At 32.8% G+C, this 20815-nt stretch overlaps 1 protein-coding gene and 1 pseudogene across 2 annotated transcripts in view; both read right to left on the reverse strand.

The window, feature by feature from the left end:
- The window catches only part of POF1B (POF1B, actin binding protein), a 78568-nt gene extending 58856 nt beyond the window's left edge, over nt 1-19712 (reverse strand). The window contains exons 1-4 of one of the 2 annotated variants that reach the window (XM_011361159.1): nt 19665-19712; nt 19219-19542; nt 4906-4980; nt 2304-2384 (exon numbers count right to left, since the gene is read on the reverse strand). In XM_011361159.1, coding sequence (XP_011359461.1) covers nt 2304-2384; nt 4906-4980; nt 19219-19503 — 441 coding nt within the window. In that variant the 5' untranslated portion in view covers nt 19504-19542; nt 19665-19712. The remainder of the gene's footprint in view (nt 1-2303; nt 2385-4905; nt 4981-19218; nt 19543-19664) is intronic. The other variant, XM_011361158.1, reaches the window with a different exon arrangement.
- Nucleotides 2620-2738, reverse strand: LOC111740436 (annotated as a pseudogene).
- Nucleotides 19713-20815: the final 1103 nt, after the last annotated feature.

The following is a 20815-nucleotide window of genomic DNA, read 5'->3' on the forward strand; positions in this document are numbered from 1 at the left end:
AAAGATACAAAGAAATGGAAAAATATTCTGTGTTCTTGGAGTGGAAGAATCAACATAGTTAAAATGACCATATTACCTAAAGCATTATACAGATTTAATGGAATCCCCATCAAAATCCCATCAGCATTTTTTAAAGAAATAGAAAAAAAATCATCAGATTTGTATGGAAGCACAAAAGACCCCGAATTGCCAAAGCCGTCCTGAGAATAAAGAACGATGCTGGGGCATCACACTGCCCAACTTCAAATTATACTACAAAGCGACAGTAATCAAAACGGCATGGTATTGGCAGAAAAACAGAAACACGGAGCAGTGGAACAGAATTGAGAGTCCAGAAGTAAACCCATATTTATATGGGCAATAATTTTTGACAAAAAAGCCAATAACTTATAATGGAGAAAGGAAAGCCTCTTAAATAACTGTTGCTTGGAAAATTTGAAGGCCACCTGCAAAAGAATAAAACTAGACTGTTTTCTAACACCACACATCAAAATGAACTCAAAATGAATTAAGGACTTGAGTATAAGACCTGAAACAATAAAATGGAAAGAAGAAAACATAGGAACTAAACTCAAGGACCTTGGACTTAAAGAGGATTTTACGAATTTGACCTCAAAAGCAGAGGATTTAAAAGCAAAAATAAATGAATGGGACTGCATTAAACTAAAAAGCTTCTGCATAGCAAAAGAAATCGTCAACAAGATAAAGAGACAACCATCCAAATGGGAAAATATATTTGCAAGCAATGCCTCCGATAAGGGCCTAATATCCAAAATATACAAAGAACTCATACGACTCAATAACAACTAAAAAATAAATGATCCAGTCAGAAAATGGGCAGAGGACCTCAACAGACACTTCTCTCTAGAGGACATACAAATGGCCAACAAATATTTGAAAAGATTCTCAACATCGCTAGCTATTAGGAAAATGCAAATCAAAACAACAATGAGATACCATCTCATACTTGTTAGAATAGCTGTAATCAACAGGACAAGTAATAACAAATGTTGGAGAGGATGCAGAGAAAAAGGAACCCTCATACACTGCTGATGGGACTGCAAATCAGTATAGCCATTATAAAAAACAGTATGGAGGTTCCACAAAAAACTAAGTATTGATTTACCATATGATCCAGCAATCCCTCTACTGGGTATTTATCGCAAAGAGTTGAAAACCCATATCCAAAAAGATATTCGCACACTGATGTTCACAGCAGCATTATTCACAGTGGCCAGGACATGGAAGCAACTGAAGTGTCCTATGATAGATGATTGGCTAAAGAAGCTGTGATACATATATACAATGGAATATTACTCAGCCATAAGAAGAAATGAAATACTGCCATTTGCAACAACACGGATGGACCTCGAGATAATCATGCTAAGCGAAATACACCAGATAGAAAAGGCTGAAAATCACATAATATCACTTATATGTGGGATAAAACCGAAAAGCAACAAATGAACAGGACAAACAAACAGAGACTCATGAACATGGACTATAGACTTTTTACCAGAGGGGACAGGAGAGCGGGGAGGGGGAAAAAGAAAATGTTAAAATAAATAAATAAATAAAATGTTAAAAAAAAAAACATTGAAGAACCTCCTGTTGCAGCTAAAGAAAGGGTGTGTGTGTGTGTGTGTGTGTGTGTGTGTGTGTATGTGTGTGTGTGTGTGTGTACTTTGAGGAAGGCTTATTATTATAAGAAAAAAGTTTTCTTAATTTTATCCTCAAAGTGAGACAGATAATTCTATCCTGGTTTGTAAAATATATGATTATATATTTTAGTAGAAATTATAATTATGTAATTTTCAAAAGAGCTCATTGATAGGCACAAAGTTCATAGGCAAAAGACACATGGAGACACTTGAACTTTCGACTTTTCACTTTCTTCTTTCTAACCTATATTTCAATGGCAAATCTAACCAGACTAAAGATTCCAACTTCTGATGTAACAACTGGTAGTTCTTATGTGAGGCTTATGAAAGAACTTTGTCCCTTTTTTGTCCTTAGGTTTGAAGTGCATAATAATCCTTTGTAACACAGGGGTGGGGCTATAGAGGTAAAAAGACTTTATAACCCAAGGGTTTACATGGTGCTTGGAACTATTGCATCTCTGAGTCAGAATGTATAAGCAAATGGTTGTCTAGAATTAAAGATGATTATAAATTAACTTTATAACCAGTAGAAAGTCCAACAATCTGATGTTAGAGATATAGTAACGGACTCACTCTTCTTGTTTAGCTATCAACTTGTAAGAAATTATAGGTCAACACAAGAGTTTGTGTGACATAGCTTACCTGTTCAGGATTTTGTACTATATATCTCCTAATAGTGGTCTGTGGATATGTAGTGACTTTCACTGTTGGAGAATGGAGTTCCTGTGAAGAAAAGACAAAAGCTGCATATAACTATAGCTATTTAGTGACCTTGAAGCCATCACTAATAATAGGTAGCAATTTTCAGAGAGAAAATTTTATTTATTTATGTGTGTATGTATGTATGTATGTATGTATGTATGTATGTATGTATTTTTAGGCGAGACAACCCTTGGTTGACCTCACAGATTGCAAGGACCTTGTCAGCCTACAATCCCTTATTTTTTTTTATTTTTTATGCCTACAGCACCTGGTTTTTCTAGGTGGTCTCCCATCCAAGTACTAACCAGGCCCGACCCTGCTTAACTTCCAAGATCAGACGGGATCAGGCTTGTTCAGGGTAGCATGGCCATAGACCAGAGTGAAAATTTTACAGTCATTTGCATAAATGATGACATCTGAATTTATGTTGTAGTTAATTTCAGTCTCAAAAACATCTGAAAGCATGTGTTTAGGTGTTCAGCACTGTGCTAGGTATTTCTATTACTCATTTCACAGTAAATTCATCACACATTCTAAATTATGGTTGATGAGAGTTTCAAAATATTTAATTGTTAATGCCCCCACATGATTAAAAGAAAATGTAGCTTAATATTTATTAATTAGATCTTCTGTTTGAAAAGGACAACCTATAATTTAAAAAATGAAACAGGATGCAAAAAGAAAATGTGTGTGTACTTAAACATTTAAATCTTCATTGTGGTGGTGGGGGAGGGCCCTAAATAACATTAAAAGGGAGACAAAACACTAGAACAAAGTCATTTGTTAATTTTTGATAGAAAAAGAGTCTATAGTATTAATACAATGAGAGTTTTTATACCTCAATAAGAAAAATATCTCCATACTAATAGAAAAATGAGCAAAATGCATAAAGTTATAAAAGAAGAAAAGCAAATAGCTAATAAACAAAAAAAATTAACTAAACTAGGAATCAAATAAACATAACAAAAGAATACCATATTTTAACTAGAGAAATTTTTAAAATTATAATGCTGACAGGGTATAGTAGGAGAAGAACTTTCCTATAGAGAAAGAGAAGATTAAATAATCATCCATAGGATGAAATATGAAGCCATTAAAATAATGATTTTGAGTAATACAAACTTACATGAAAAACATTCATAATATTATATAATGTTAAGTGAGAAATGAAAATATAAAACCACATATATGGTATGATTGTAATTTTTTATTCAAATGGAGGAAAACAACAAAATGCTAAGAGTAGTATCTCTGGGTAGAGGAGGGGTTCATGAGTAATATTTTTTTTCTTTTTTATATTCTTTTATATTTCCACAATTTTGTACAATAAACACATTTTTATTATCAGAAATAGAACATATAGTAAACCTAATTTTAAACCTCTTTATTATGAAAAATAGCATTTTTTTTCTGACTGGATTTGAGTATAGTGAACAGCTCTGTGATTTGAGTGGACTTACTTTTCTGAGGTAATCCTATCTTGGTCTCAAAGGGCTCCATTTTTAACTCAATTGTAGCTTTTTTTTTTTTGTCCTGTGTTTTGTTGTGTATATAACTCATGCTGATCTGTGAGCTCTTTGAAAATAGTGATTGGGTTTAATTCATTTTTTGTGTAATATTTGGTATATACTCAGCACTAAGCAAATATTTATGGAATGATGCAAGACTAACTAATCTAGCTCTAGGTTAGGCCAAATTGGGACGTAGTATGCAAACTTTTCTTTGATAATCTTAATCTTAAAATATCACCTTTTCCTTACTATACCCAAGGTCTAGACCAGTTTTTGTTCATTTGTGTCAATATTGCTCAAGTTCACACCCTGGCACCTCATCTGGGCAGGCCTGTCTTCTTAGAATAGCATCTTTCTTCCTCATCTTTTATATCTCCCTCCTGTGTAGTAATAAACTTAGAATGTTTTATGTTTTATTTTCTTAAAATCTACCTTTTTATCTGTGGTTATTAGCTCATTAAACACATATTTGTTAGTATAATAATTAAATTATTTTAGTACCCTTTGAAGATATAATGCCTAGACTCAAGAATAATCTTAAAAGTGAGATTATTAGATCATAAATACTAAAGGAATTAGACCCTTGTGTGTCTTTTAAATCATGTACTTTTGAGAAGGTCTAAGTCTGACCCTATAAGTTATTCTCTCTAAATGTAAACTTATAGTACTATCACTCACACAGTCAGGTCCCCAAGCAATGCAAGATCTTGGTACTTTATTCGTGCCCAAACCAATTACCCTTGAAATATACATAACCACAAGGAGATCCTTAGCTAAAAATAAACTGCACTCAAACTAAAAGCAATCAGACTAAGTAGACAATGAAACAAATATCTCAGTTCACAGCACTTGTTTTACATTCCTTTAATAGGCTGAGCTGATGCTCATATATGAGAATCCCTTTCCTATTTTTATATTCCTGACATTTTGTGAATGCGTAAAGCCTTATGAGGGCCTAAAGATTGTGTGAATATGTGAGCAAGGCTTACATAAAAAGAAAATAATCAAATCTGATCTATAAATTATTTTACCTCTTCAGTATTTTGGGTTATATGTAGAGTGCTTGGGGCACAAGTAGATATTTTCAGAGTTGGAGAATGGCGTTCCTGTTGAGAGAAACAAAACGGGGTTCAGAAATTGTTACTAAGCAGTGTCATTTGAATGTTTTATGTTCTTGAGGTATTATTTATTCTATGACAAACCATTTTTTAGAAATAAGAATGTTATTTAATGCTTTCCTAGATGATGTTCATCTATTTAAAAAGCGCATTACTGAATTCCTTTGTTTGCTTTGCAAATAATCTAATGATAAAATACTTTTTAGAATGCTTGCACGATTATGCATTCCTCTTGTACTTTTATGTTGCATCCATTTTTTCTTTTTTTGAGAATTCCGTTAATATGCACCCCCATGTATATTATATGTCTGCAAATAAACAAGATGCAAAATTTATCAACAGAAAACTTTAAATGTAAAAATTCTCAAACCAATATAGAGAAGAAACTACCTTTGAAAACTCAACTAAGACTACTGCCCTTGGATTCCTTCAAGCCGACTATTAATTATGCTTTATCTGGTCTGCTTCTGGTTTAATTTCAAAGAGTAAATTCTGATGTTAAAAAGTGATCTATAAAAGTGAGAGTATGATTTTAATAATGATTAGATAAAATAATCACTCTATTGATTATGTTGGCGTTCTTGACATTTTCCCCCAAATCAGCAAGGCTGCATAGCTTTATTAGTGTGCAAAGAATTGATAGCATTACTCAATCTCTTCATACGTTAATATAATTCACAACCAATCAACACAACTCCAGGATATATTCTCGCAATGATAAAAATATTTTTTTCTTTAGAACAATGAGGCTACTAATAATCAGAATCACAGACTTACAAAGGAAATACTGACAAACTCATACAGCTTTAATGTAGGTGTAACGTGCTGTTCTTAAAACAGGACTATGTGTTTACTCTAACTGCCAAATGTTCTGCACACTGTGGTTTTTCTTTTGTTTTTCCTTTGGTTCAACTTGTAACATTTTTTCCCTCTCCCTACCCCCCCACCACCCAGTTACATCAACAGCAATACTGCAGGCTTACTGTTTCAAAGCAGCCTTTGAATATATTCTCATATTTCCTGCTGGTAGCTGAGGAAACTTACTCAAACAAATGCAGAGAATTTAAAATTATAGACCAAACAAATACATGTCCTTCAGTTTAGGAAAATGTTTACAGACACAAGCAAGGTTGGTTTGGCCCTCAGATCCAATAGGAATGGGTTCAGAGAGACAAGAAAAAAAAGGTGCTTTTTAGTTATGTAATAGTATATGAATACATTCTAACATAAAATTTTATACAAATCTTCCCTTAATCATGAAGTCAGATTTTCTCTTAACCATTCTCCCTACATTCAAATCCCTCAGCCAGAAGTAACCACCATTGTCAGATATATCTTTACATAAATATAATATTATGTGTATATACTTATATATATAAAACATTTATTGCTTTTATTATTCTGCAACGTAACCTAAACAAAATCTCTTGTATTATAGATTAGATATGTCTTAATTCATTATTTTAAATTAATATATAGTGTTCCATAATGTTTGTTTGATAGCTTGTTCATTAAGGTTTAAATTGTTTCCACATTTTCTCTATGCTGCAATGAGCATCCTTATGCAGTGTGATTAGTTCTTCAAAATCTCACAAAGAAGTGTGACTGTCATGGCACCAAATGTGTGAACTAATTGTTTTAACAGATACTGCCCAATTGATTTCCCAAATGACTCCACCAACAGTGCATAAAAATACTGATGTCTGGAGGATGCTTTTCTGCAACTTTTAGCCTTTTTAGGCTAGGGCTAGTAATGCTAGGATCATTTTGAGAAGACAGTTTTGTGCACCCTGCTCAGCACCTGGTAGATATTCTACAAATGGTAGTTCTTTTGCCCTCCCTTTAACCAATTCAAATTTGATGACACTGTCAAATTAAACAGTGAAACTTACCAGCCAAGAAGACTAGCTTTTAAGGTAAAATAGTATACTGAGAAGTTTTATAAACTTGCAAAAATTAATTCAAGTAGGAATACATACACATATATATCTGCATCTTTATATCTATATCTATATCCATGTCCATATATTTATCTATATCACACCTTTAGGACATTTATTTATAGTAGTAGTATAGGCAGGGTTACTTCATTCGGATGCCAAGATGGTAGATATTTAAAAAGCAAATTGGTGCATCCGTACAAAGAATAGTCTGATCCTAAAATAAAGAAATTATTCAATCTTATCGTATTTAGAAAGCTGGTACATTAATTCCATAGATTATAATTTACTTATTTTGAGCCTTATTAGAATTGACCTAGGCAAATGTGGCTTACAACCCTCATGGAAACAGGAAAAATGAAATAGCTTCAAAAAGTAAAATAGTATACTGGTAGTATAATGTGTGTCAAAGAGATTAAGACATATAGTGTTGACCAGTGTGAATTTAAATTGTAGCAGTGTTAGGCTGATTAAAAGGTAGGAATAAAATAGCTGAATATAAGTTTTATTAATTACAGAAAGACTTATTTAAGAAAACTTCCCCCCCCGGAAGTCTACAAAATTAGGTAAAATAGTCTGTGTAAATGTCCAAAATGAACATTATCTTGATGCTGGAAAGTATTTTCTGTGATATCTAGTACTAGGCAGGATTGCAGCAAGTCATCCCACAAACAGCCATTGTCTGCTCCATAGGAGGTAATTAAAAATGTTTGTGAATAAAGAAGATTCCTAAGTTTTAAAGGAACACCAAGAATAGGAGTCTAAATCTCCTTCTTGATAACCTATATTGGTGTTTAATTTTCAGTGTCACTCATCGATATATAGCTAATCTAAATCTTTAATGTTGAAAGCATTAAATTCAATGAATAGTTACATCTCTTGTGCATGTGCCCTCTGTGCTACAGCCCCACATTCCTTATAACAAAATAATTAAAAGTTGAGGAAGGAGTAGTGATCTATCATAAAATAGTGGAAAGAATCCTGGACTTGGAGTCAGAAGCCCTGGGTTCTACTTCTAGTTATATTACCAGACAGCTGTGTAATAATGAAAAATGAATGTCATCCCTGAGATTCAGTTTCCTTGTATGAGAAATGGGATATGGGTGTGGGTTAGTGTGGAATAGAAGGTCTTTAAGATCTTTCTTTATGTCTAACATTTTGTGGATATAAGAGATCATTCTCAACTTATTTTTCATAGAGAAAAAAATGTTCAAGTTCTTTAAATTTGTCAGTCTTGTTTTCCTTTGATGATGATAATAACTAACACCTTTTAAGAGTTTTCTATGCCAAATATGTTACATGATTATCTTAACATTCAAAACAATCCCATGAGGAAGATACTATTATAACCCCATTTTATATAAAGTCAATTTAAATAAGATGGGTTAAGTAGCTAATACTAAGGTATTGGAATGGAAACTCAAGTACCATGACTACAGAACTCATGCTCGATCACTATACTTTGCCATATATATAGCATAGCTCATTATATTTTCTGTTTCTCAAGTTTGGAAATGTAATTCAACTATAAAATTTGAATAGTCCTTATAATAGGAGGCTAGATATTTGTCCTTTTTCTTATTTATTGTCAAAGTCAATTTATGGGTAACTGAAAACAAGAGATCCATCCACAAATGGCTGTGTGTGAGAATGGTCCTGATTAAATAATTTAAACTTCTACAAATTCAATAGATTTTTTAAAATAGACTGCATGATATATTTATAGAGTGAACTCACAGTCTCTAAACTGAAAAAAAAAATCTAAATTTTTGCTTAATACTCATATCACTTAAGCTCTTCAATTTTGCAGGAAGGCCTTACTTTTTTCTGATCAAATATTTAGTATAGTATTAAGTAGCTTATTTCTGTGACTCAGATTTATTAAATACATAAACATTGCCTTGTTGGCAACTTTCTTTAGGTAGAGGTCTAGTGAAAATAATTTTGGTTATAATTAGGTAAGTTCAGGCTTAGTATAAAATCCAGGTGTACTTTTAACCATAGTGTCTAAAGATTTTCAACTTTAGGAAAGTTGTAGCAGCCCTCTTTCTCCTCCTCCTTCTTGTATAAAGTACATATGGCATTACCAATTTCAAGATCAGAGTGGATTAAAATCTGTCTGCTTTTTGGGATAATTTCACTACATCACTAGAGGTAATTGTCCATGCCTTGGTATACCATAAATTGGAGCTGAGAAACTCTAGTTGTCTTAGGAAGAATTCACTAGTCACAAAATTATCTTTTTTTTTTGTTTGTTAAAATAGCTATGTTTTTCAGAGTTAAAAAACTGTATGAAATGCAATTGGCCCCAGTTTCTGTTACTTATCTTAGTGAGAAAGCTTTTGAGTAGCTCAATACAGTGGAGAAAGAAGGGAAAGCAGAAGCTAGAGGTGTTATCCTCCTTTAGGTAGAAGGGAAATCTTAAAAACTTAGGACAAACTGCAAACGCCAAGATTATTCCAGGGTAAGACCTTGAAAATTAGAACAGAAACTATTTTTGTCCTCTAATATATTTTTGATACTTTCTACTCTGATAATAGAACATTAAAATGAGAAAAATACAATAAGAGTAGTCATTAAATGATTTGCTGAAACCAAAAAATATAAACTTGTTTAAACTGAAAATATTTTAGTATCTAATAAGGTCAATTAAGTGAGATAATAAATACGGTGGAAATATCAAGAGCTGGTTCTTAATACCAGAGCATTCATTAGCCTGCTGCACTACTTGGAAACATTTTGTTGAGCTATTTGAGCCTCGGTTTCTTTATTTGTACAACAAGACAAAAAATGCACAAATTTTCATTTGTACACTGTACAATTTGTATGACAGTTGTAATAATGCTTTTTCTACTCAATTTTTGGAGTTCTAGTGAGTAAATAACATATGTAAAAGAATTTTAAAAAATAAAACATACAATCTATTAATGAGACATTTTTACTGGGTTGGTTACATGTACAACTAAGATATTTGTTCAATATTTGTTATATAATGGTATTGAAAGAGATATAAAGATAGAGTATACTCTCTATCCTCTCCAAGTGTATAATCAGTTAGGGGATGAAAACTATTATTGTAAATAACAATATAATACCATAAGAGCTATAAGGAACTTACTATGGAAGTTTCAAGGGCTAAGAGATAGCTTCAATCTGGGACAATTTGAGATTTTATCACAAGATTACACTTGAGAAAGGTCTTGAAAAATTGGTATAATTTCACTATATCTATATTGGTGAAGATGAGGGATAAGAACATTTCAGGGGTAAGAGCAACATGAAAAAGGTATAATTGTGGAAATTTTGGAGCTATATTTGGAGAACAACAATTTATATTGTAGCTGAAACATAGAACACCAGAAGAGAATTTCCAGCAAGTAAGTTCCCTAGGAGCCAGATAATGGAGGGCTTTGAAAGTCGGACTAAGACATAGACACTGAGTGTCATTGAAAGTTTTTGTGTAGAAGAGCGATATGAGGTGTTTGTAGGTGATTTAAGCAACTTTACTAGAGAACATATTATTTGATGTAATTAGGTTTGTGAAGATTTTTAAATAATTTTATGGAGAAACCTATGCATCCAAGCTGGTCTGTGTTAAAAGAGAAATGGGTAAATACTATGTTTGAGGACAAAAATCTTTCCTTGGAAAGTTCTAAATGTATTTTGGTGTGTGGATAAGAACTGAACAGTACTGGTGGTTTTAATGAGGGAATCTTGGGGCACATAACTGATAGGTGAAATCTATTACAGAATAATTGAGTAAGATTCAATAAATAAAAACACTTCCCCTAGACAGAATTTCAATAGCAGGGGAGTTAGAGAGAATATCTTTATAAGCAAATGAGAATATCTTTATAAGCAAACTTTCAAGCTAATTTGCTTAAAGGAAGTATCACAAGATCCCCGGGAAATGATATGATGATAGATCAGAATCACTAACTCTTTAACATCATTTGCCATAATAAGTAATCATAAATATTGTTCATATGGGAAAAAATATACATCAAATATAAAAAAGTCAAATCTAAATGCTTAATGGGGCCCGAGAGCCAGAACAGAAAACTAATTGACGTATTAAATAGCTTCCTTATATTTCCTCTATGTGTTGTTCACTTTTTAAAGAGACAATTTATGTCCTACTTTATTTTTTCAGTTCAAAGAGAAGGCATAGATGACTGAAACCCATAAACAATCCTAGTCATATATCTTTATTAAAGCCAATGCTGGCAGCACATTCAGACATTTTTGCAAGCCATAATCACAGAAAGAGAGGACCGAGAGGAGAGAGAGAGAGAGAGAGAGAGAGAGAATTTCCAGTTTCATTCTATTCCCCAAACATTTATTTTGTCTTTGAGTTTTGATATTAAAATAATTTAAACCCTCACCAGAGGAGAAAAAGAGCAATTAGGAGGATTCTTTTATAAACTGTATAAATGTCTAACCAATGTATTGTATACTTGAAACTAATAATAAAATAAAATTTAAAAAATTTTCAATATGCTCCACAGTAGAGGGGAAGAAGGACCACAGAAATAATATACTACTTGATATCATAAGTACTTACAGTTAAACAATAAAAAAAATGATACTTGCTTTAAAAGGAGACCACATCTGGTATAGATTTGAGAATGAAGTACTACACTGAGGAGAGGATAAGAAGATTCAGGGTTGGAAAAGACGTCTTGAAGAAGACAACTTTCCAGATGGATTTTAAGAGATAGGTAGAATTCCAGCAGAAATGTGAGGGAAGAGTGAATGTTGCTAGAGTGGGGGATGAAATGAACAAAGGCAGGAATGGGAGGAAAGCAAAATGCTCAGTTTGTTCGAGAAACAGAGTATCATAGTGTGTCTGGAACATAGGTGGAAGGAGGTGGGTAGTGGGAGATAAGACTGTAAAAGTAAGATGAGATTGCCCTGAGGAGGACTTTTAACATCAAGACGAGTATGAACCTAAATTTGGAAGCTCGATTATCAAAGATTTTTCAAAGATTCTAAGTTATGAATCAAATGGCACTTTATTACTGAGATTATAAATTCCACAGTGAGGTACAAGCCGATTTTATTTCTTCATAACATTTCTATCAAAATTCTAGCAATGCATTTATAAGTCTTTAAATAACTAAAATTAATCAACTTATTACCCAGGGATGGAACCTTGTATATTTGATATAAAACAATCAACAAAATTTATGAGAAAAATATAAAAAAGAATTCTGAACAGCAACAAAAAATATCTGCCTTCTAAGTAAATAACATAGTATTTTGAAAGCATTGAAATGTTTATTTACATTATTTATTTATGTCCTAGCCTATGTCCCAAAAGATTTTAGGTGGTTCCTAATGGGAGCACGTATAAGAAAATGATCATTAAGTGTAAGGAGGAATCAAATATCAGAGACTATGACATAAATAAGAGCCAAATGTATAGACTAAGAATGTGCAGTATAGCATGGTGGTTACAAACATAAATCTGGAATTAGACTGCTAAATTTCAATCCTAGTTCTACCACATAGCTGTATAAACTTGAGCAAGTTACATAACATCTCTGTGCCTTGGTTACCTCATCTGTAAAAATGGAAATGACATTTGAATTTACTTTCTAAAGTTTAAAATTAATTCTGTAGGTTAAGGGAGATATGCAGTTTCAGAGAGACTATGAAACCCAGATTACGTGCCTAAAAGAAAAGAAGATGTATTTTATTTAAAGGGGTTAATTTTCACCTTTTTCCTCTTCTTAACCATTTGCTCTGTCAAAAGTGAGATTCTAGGAAAATTATACAAATAAATAGAAGGAAAGATCCATGCATACATAACATAAAATCTTTCATTCAAGTTCTTTTATTAAAGGTTATGAATTTAATTCTTCCACTGAAATAGTCACTCTAAACTTATACTTTGAGAGTTTGTGGTTTTATTTTTTATTTTATTTCTATGTACCCATTATAATTAGCAGCACTTTGATCACACATTTATACTACCATGAATTTCTTTGAATGTGATGATTTTAGAAGTATTTTTATATTTAAATGAGTGGCTTGAATATATAGCTCTGCAGTGTCCAGTAGACCTCTTTGCAGTATTCTTTTTTGTGTTGTCCAATGCAGTAACCACTAGCTACATGTGGTTGTTGAACACTTAAAATGAGGCTGGTGTCACTGAGGAACTAAATATGCATTTAATTTAATTTTATTTTAATTAATTTAAATGTAAATAGCCACATGCTACCTTATTGAAAGTGCAATTCTAGAGGAAACATTAAGTAAGAGCAGAATGCTAGTAAGTTTTCATGCTCAGTGTCACTATGTTTTGAAAAGGGAAAAGAAAAATCTACAGACTAAAAAAACTCCATCTCAAATATTGAGGTTCAAGTTCAAAGAATCTAAGATCATGGGAATTTCCAAATTACTCTTTCTAAAGGCTATCTATGCCTGTAAACATTATAAACACATTTCTACTGTTCCAGTCTTTTGATCATATACCATGAGCTTTAGAAAAATATTTTAATGCTTTTCCTCATTAGTCTTTCTTAGCTAGAAGAGCCCTAATAAACTTTTCAAGCATATGTCTTTACTTAATCTTTCCAGTGTGAAAGAAACTCTTACTTTATAGTCTATTCATCTAGTTTATTAACTTATTTTGTCTGTGCAACTAGGAGATTTTGTTGGCTATATTTTTGTAGATTAATAATACTAATAGAAAGAATTATTGAGTGCTAACTCTGTGCTGGAAGTATGCTGGACACCTTCACATGTTATCTCATTCAATACTCACTACAACCCTGAAGAAAGATATTATTGTTCTCACTTTACAAATGAGAATACTGAGGTCCTGAAAGGTCAAGTAATTTATTCTAACTAATACAGAATTAACACTGTGCTGTAAATGGTTTTCCACCATTTATTATTGCATTTGACTCTAACAACAATCCTATGAGTTAAGTATCATTGCCCCATGTTACAGATGAGGTAACTGAGGCATATAGCTGGCAAGCCTTCAAACCAGGAATTAAACTCAAGAAGTTTAAAACCTAAACCTACACTCTTAGCCACTACACCAAACTATTTCATAGTTCAGTTCTACCAAAGTCTATCTCATCACTGCACACTTATTATTTGCAGTCATCCCTGAGACATTTCTCATAGATTCATTTGTATGCACATTTTCTCCACACAATGTTCTCTGTAACTGATCTTTAGACTCTGTAAAATATGAACCTCTTCAGTCAATACCTGTTGGCTTTCATTTTCCTATTGATAGCTCTGATCAAAGAGTTCAAGACCTTGGTGCAATAGATATAGGCAAGACTGTGAGACTGCTGGGAATGAGAATTAGGTAATAAACAGAGAAGATTACGTACATAGTACAGGACTTTGTTCTCTAAATACTTGGAAGCTTGTTGAAATGAACATGGGACTCTTTCACGTTGTCTAATTTAAAATTTTAAACTTTACTTAAAACTAATAATTAATATAACATTTGAAGAAAGAAACCATGAGAGCCTCATGGATGCTCTTGTCAGTCCTAACGACTATGAGAATCACTAAAAATAATAATAGTGACTTAGGAACATTCTAGGCTGAACAGTTTCCAAATAGGCAATATCTTTAAAAACCACAAGAAATTTATGCTGACGGAATTTCCCAAGGCAAATAAATTGTCATTTGAATAAATTCCATGAATAGTATGGTAGATGATTTTGTTGGAACATTTCAAAACCAGTAACATGGTTAAACACACCTGTCTTAGGTTATTGTTGAGATGTTGTTCCAAGCTTTGGACAGGAAGAAACATGTAAATTATAATGATCTTTCTTTAGATGAAACAAACACTTCATTAATTAAAATATATGAATCTGTTCTCACATATAGAAAATGATAGAAATTACTAGAATGTATTTGTAATAGAACAACTTCCCCTCATCCCTTCCCTCCAACAGAAATTCTCATTTAAGAGACCAATTCCAGGATAATTTCTCTTCTTTCTCCCCCCAAAAAAAATCTGGAAAAGAAAATAAAGTATACAGTGCATGCTTTTTGTCTTTAAAAAATGAGAAGTACATATGCCTATTGGAGTCAAAAAAGGATCACTACTGAAATAGCACTGGTGTGCAGAAAAAGTTAATTTAAATACACTTGTTTAGAAGGATTTCCCTTTTAGAAGGTGTTTAAGAGCATGGTAAATTTCCCAGTTGTTTTACTATGAATTGTCAGGAAAAGAAATTTGGATCACAAAAGTTAAAGGACAGATAGAGGGGGAGAAATTTAAATCATTTCTTCAATTTAATTAATTAACTAATTAATTAATTTTCAAAAATTAAAAAAAAAAGTTAAAGGACAAGTTCAACCCTCTCTCTTCACCCCACGTCCTCCCTTTCCCGCCCCTACGATGACAGCTTGTGAGTGCCCTTGACTGAAAACAGGCCCAGCAATTTATCAAACCTCTCTTAAATAAGAGACAAAGACAATTGGTATGGGCATTTTCATCCGACAATTAGTTGCACTCACAATTTCTATACCTTCATATAATTGTAAGTACAAAAGAGATAACAAAAGCTGAAAACTGGGCCTCTATCCTATGACCTCATTTCTTTTTCAGGCAACCTATTTTCCTGAACAATCATTTGCTTTAGCGACCACGCCCTTGAACAACAATTTATCTAAGCAACACATCCCTCCTCACAGAACAGGAAATTTTTCTGATAGGGCATAGAAATCCTGGCACAGTAAGGAAGCTATCCACAATCTTTGTAACAAAAGAAAAAGGAAAAAATATCATGTAACAAAGATAAACCCAAGCTGAGTAATTACTGAGAGCAGAGGCCATTTATAAACAGACATTCTCTTCTGGGCTGCTCTCTAGAGTTGAATTTGGTTGCAAGTTTCAAATTCAAAAGCAGGGTAACCCATATAACACATAATAACACATACATTAAGAGGTCCCAATTTGTACCCAAACTTGTTTTATTCAATAAAATAATCATTTAAAATAATATTTTAAAATGAAATATAGAAATTTGAGATGCCTACAGACTATGCCCTGTATATCTGTCCTCAATGTCACCTCTCCCTGGTTAAGAAAATGGTATTTATCCAGATAATCACAGTGCTTCCTACACAATAGGCACTTAATAAATATCTGTTCAATAATGACTGCTATTAAAAAATATTTTATTTTGATTCATTTCTCTTTCTCACAACAGAGCTCCTTTGAATATATGAAAAAATATCTTGAACTTCATGAAAAGCTGAATTAATGGAAAGGAAAAATATATGTCCAATGAGTAATTCACATCTATGCTGTTCATTTAAGGCAGTATTTAATTTTGAGTTGTAATGGTAAATTAATATTTAAGTTTTTTAAAAGTTTGAACTATAAAGTTTTTCGTTTCCTTTTATTTAATGTAGTTTCTAGAACACTATTTATTTACAATACTACATTCATTTCTAAATCTATCTATGACCTTAATTACACTGTGTTTGATTTTATCTGTTCATATGGATAAACCTAGTAATTTTAGTTCTATCATTAATTTAGACAATTTCATCAGCAACTGGTTTCTACATTAAATATTCTCTGAAGAACACTCTATCAATCAGACAGAATAATAACTGAGAGAATCATAAAATATATCTGATCAATTATAGGTAAGAAGCAAAGCTACATTATATCTGGATCAATTTAAAATATATTTATGTCTATAAACACCATTTTAGTGCACAAGAAGGCAAGAGAGGAAAAACGTATTAAAAAGCCAGAAATAAAAAAATACTAAAGTGGTTAAATCTAAAATGTCTACTAAGCTAAAATTAACTTTCGAGAAGCAAAGCAGAGTGGCATCAATTTCGGTTTCTCAAAGGCAACATACTTTACTACTGGCAATTATATTTAAAAAATTTTTTTTATGAATTCTGAATGTCATTCAAACACCAAAAGGCTAACAACAAAGTGAAAGTTTAATTGAACTCATGATGACCAACAATTGATTATAATACCCATTTTTCTAGGTGCCATGGTCACAAACTCTAGCAACAGAATAGCTACATACCAACTCAAAATGTCTCTGAAACATGACATATTAAGAAGAGACTTTATTAAAACATAAAACCAACTAAAAAAAGATTTTGAGTAATATTTACCGCTTGCTTGTGCTTAGCACAGTATATAATGTTGCTGTCACATCTTATCCATTTCATTAGTATGAAGATAATTTCAGATTAAATTTAGGTCCTACATTATACAATGTCATCCTGCCAGTAAACAGGGAGAAAGGAAAATAAAATAGAAGTGTTTCCTAATCACATTCTTTGTGACAGCTATCTAAAAGCTTTCTCAACAAATGATCTTTTAGTGGATTTGTGAATGTCCTTTGATAACTAACTCAGTTTAAAATTTTATAGTGAAATTTTCTCTTCTTGTTTCACTAAGGAAATGAGCTTCTTATTTTTTTCCTTTACCACATTTTTAGATTCTCAACTTCCTCATCTTTACCTAGCCCTTACTTTTCTTTCTTTTCAATTATAAATAACTTTAGACTTCACAACACCCTCCATTCCAATCTCTTATCCCAGTTTCTGTGGCCATACTTTCTGTCCCTAAGGTTCTTTATAAAGTTTTTTATGGAGAACTAAGTTTCAGGATGGAGATAGTCTTGTAGGATCACTTCAACAAATATCAAATAGAAAGAAAGTCTTGTAAAAAGCTTGACCAACTTGGACCAAGAATTATTAAAAAGAAAGTTGAACTAAGGAGCACACAATAAAATGCAGTCCTAAAAATTGTTCTGTAGTCGATATTTACAATTTGTTAAATTTCAGCTATTAAATTTTTATCTATTCATCTTTCTTTTACTAGCAGGTTGACAAGAAAAGAGGGTAATTATTTAAATGACAGGGTGGTTTTAGCATTCCTATGATAATAGTAACTATTGGTTTTGATCTTCCTTTTGAGACTAAGAAACATAGGTGACACCCACTTTGTTGTTATTAGCATCTAATACAGAATATTGGAACGTACATTTGCATTATGATCACTTATACAAACTAGTGTTTTTAACCTTTATATTTTTCTTCCCTTTGACTTCAATATAGGTGGAGTTTTTCTCAACTAAGAAATTACTAACAGTTAATCTTAGATTTTTCTTCATATTTTTCCCTCAAATTAAGCTAGGAGTGAAATAAAAGGTTAAGATTGTGGCCTTTGTAGTTGTTGGGTTATCAATATGTTTTTTAAGATTCTTTTAAAATAGTTTCATTATATACTTTAGCAATGCTGCTTTGTATCCTACTTTAAATGGCATGATAATGCAACATAAGATAATATCCCAATGTTTTGTTTTGTTTTGTTTGTTTCTTGTTTTTTGTTTTTTTTTTTGTTTTTTTAGCTCTTCACAGTACAAACTGTATTTTGAAAACATAATTTCGGTTTGGACAGAAGTTTCCAGAAAGCTTAAAGACATGAAAATGTAATATAAAGAGAGTCAAAGAATGAAAACATAGAGCTATTAATTTTATGTAGTCTTACAATGTTCCTTTACATTCATTAGCATGATTATTAGCTCAGATACTGATGTTGAAACAACCTCTTTAAAAACAAATTTATTTTGTTTTAAAGGGTGTCTTAGCATTCCACCCTTTTTAGCTTTTATATAACAATTACTTATATCTTGTCTTCCTTAATCTTATATCCACTCTTTCAATATTCTTTCTACCAATATCCATAAATTATTCGCCTTAGCTATACAAGAGCCAATGGTTTCATTTTCAGAGATGAAACACATATGGCAATTCAAACAGGGATTTGTGCCTGTCATTTATCCTGGGACAGCATACTATTTACTGAACACAAATATTTGCTCATCACTCTATATGTGCCATTGTCCCTGAACCAACATACTTTATATAAAAACTTGTTTACTTCTGATATGAAGTGAATCAGTGGGAACCTATTTTATAAAAATTACTGTATTCAAGTTGAGGATTGCTTTGCAGTAGGGACAAAAGAATACCTCAGAACAGATATTCCGCTTAAATCCAACCCCAAAAAATAAGTCATTTTATGCTCTAGTTAGATTATGAAAATCATTAAAACTGGTAAACGACCAACCACAGGCACTAGTAAATGAAAGAACAGCCAAGGAATGGAATTTGAGTGAGTGTACATTGCATATAAAGCTCTAATCCACCAAGAAATAACATCCTTTATAACAGAGGCAGAGAAACAGAAAGAAAAAATGAAGTTCAAGATTTCCCTCTCTCTACTATCCTGGCATAGCTGTCTTTGTGGTACCTGGGAATGGTTGCTCCAAACCAAATTTTGGTAGGAGGAGGCATTTTTGAGAGGGGAGAGCACTTCCCGTGAGCCGATGGGGTCCAAGGCCTGAACCACCTTGTTCATGGGCCCACTGTAGGTCCTCACTCGCTCATACACTACATTTTTTTCTGGAAGCTGCTGGGCTTGGCTTGACTGATGGTAGCAATGGTAATGCTGGGGCTGGCACTGCAACACTTCTGAGGGCTGCTGAGTCCCGCAGCTGCTGCTGCTTGTCTCATTCCAAAAGCTTGAGTTCATCATGTTCTCAGTGGTCAGCAAGGTACTCTCCAGATGTTCTCCCTAAGGAACAAACACAGAGAGAGATCGTGAAAGGAAGGGACAGGAAAGCAGGCAGGCAGGAACATGCAAAAGCCTATTATCAACCAACTCTGCCTATAGTGGTGCCAGGGAGAAAGAGTTACCTGAGCAGCAGCAAGAGCAGGTCTGGCAGCTGTAAAGAAGGCAGCAAAGTATTTGAGCTTGAGTGGAAAGTGGAGCCACCCTGAGATTACTCCAGGAAATGGTATGGACACGCCCCTGAGGGGTGGATTCACCAGACATTTTTACCTGCTAGGAGAGATCCTCCTTTGCCAGTGGAAATAGCTACTAGACCGCCCAGTAGGTAAGGGAATCTGGAAAGAGCAGAAGTGTGGAACTTTAGGGTTGAAGCCAGAGCTTCCAAGTCCACAGGCTTGGAATTCCACTTTAACTTTAAATAGGCAGGCAAAGACATGCCCATACCAAAACTTATTAGAGTCACAAACATCACATGAAAGTGGCTTTGGCCTGGTTCTTTTGAAGATTAGTAAAGGTATAACTATTATCATTAGAGAGTCCCAGACCAAAATATGGGGTATTAGCCTAGGGATATACTAACTCACAGATAAATCTGCATTCTTTACAAAACTCAGCTGATAATTGCAGTTAAGAGAGATTACTATAGGGTCTCCTTCTGGCAACTCTCTCTAATTTATGAATCTGTTTATCTCATTCCAGGCTTAGTATGCCTTACTAACTTATATTGAAGTAGATTTGCCTAAATGATTGAATTGCTGTTTAAACATGGGGGATTGATCAAGAAAAATCTAAGTATTCCACAAATGGTTTGCTGGTTTTTTTGTTTATAATTTTCTTTTCTTTTTTTTTAAAAAAATTATTATTATTTTCAAGCATACAGTACATTGGTTAGACATTTACATAGTTTTAACATTTATATTTATTCTTTTGCATTTTTACAAAAGAATATACCCTGACTTTGTGCCCTAGGAAACACTGAGTTGGATTGCCTTTTTAATATGTAATTGTTAACGAAGCCGCACATCCTGAGAGGTGCCTTACCTGATATAATGAGATTTAAACATGCTCAGCACTTATATTACTACTTGAAATTACAACCATAATGCCTACTTACCCTCCATATCTTGCCTTGCAAGATACTTTAGCACTACTGAACTCTAGGATATTCACTGAGGGTGTCTTCAGAAAAGGAGTGTCTTTCTAGTGTGTACATATACCATAAAATCTAGCATATTACTACCATTCTGTAGGGGAGGCGACTATTATTGAGCTGGCT

Source organism: Pteropus vampyrus, unplaced genomic scaffold (assembly GCF_000151845.1).
Source record: "Pteropus vampyrus isolate Shadow unplaced genomic scaffold, Pvam_2.0 Scaffold63, whole genome shotgun sequence".
Taxonomy (NCBI): domain Eukaryota; kingdom Metazoa; phylum Chordata; class Mammalia; order Chiroptera; family Pteropodidae; genus Pteropus; species Pteropus vampyrus.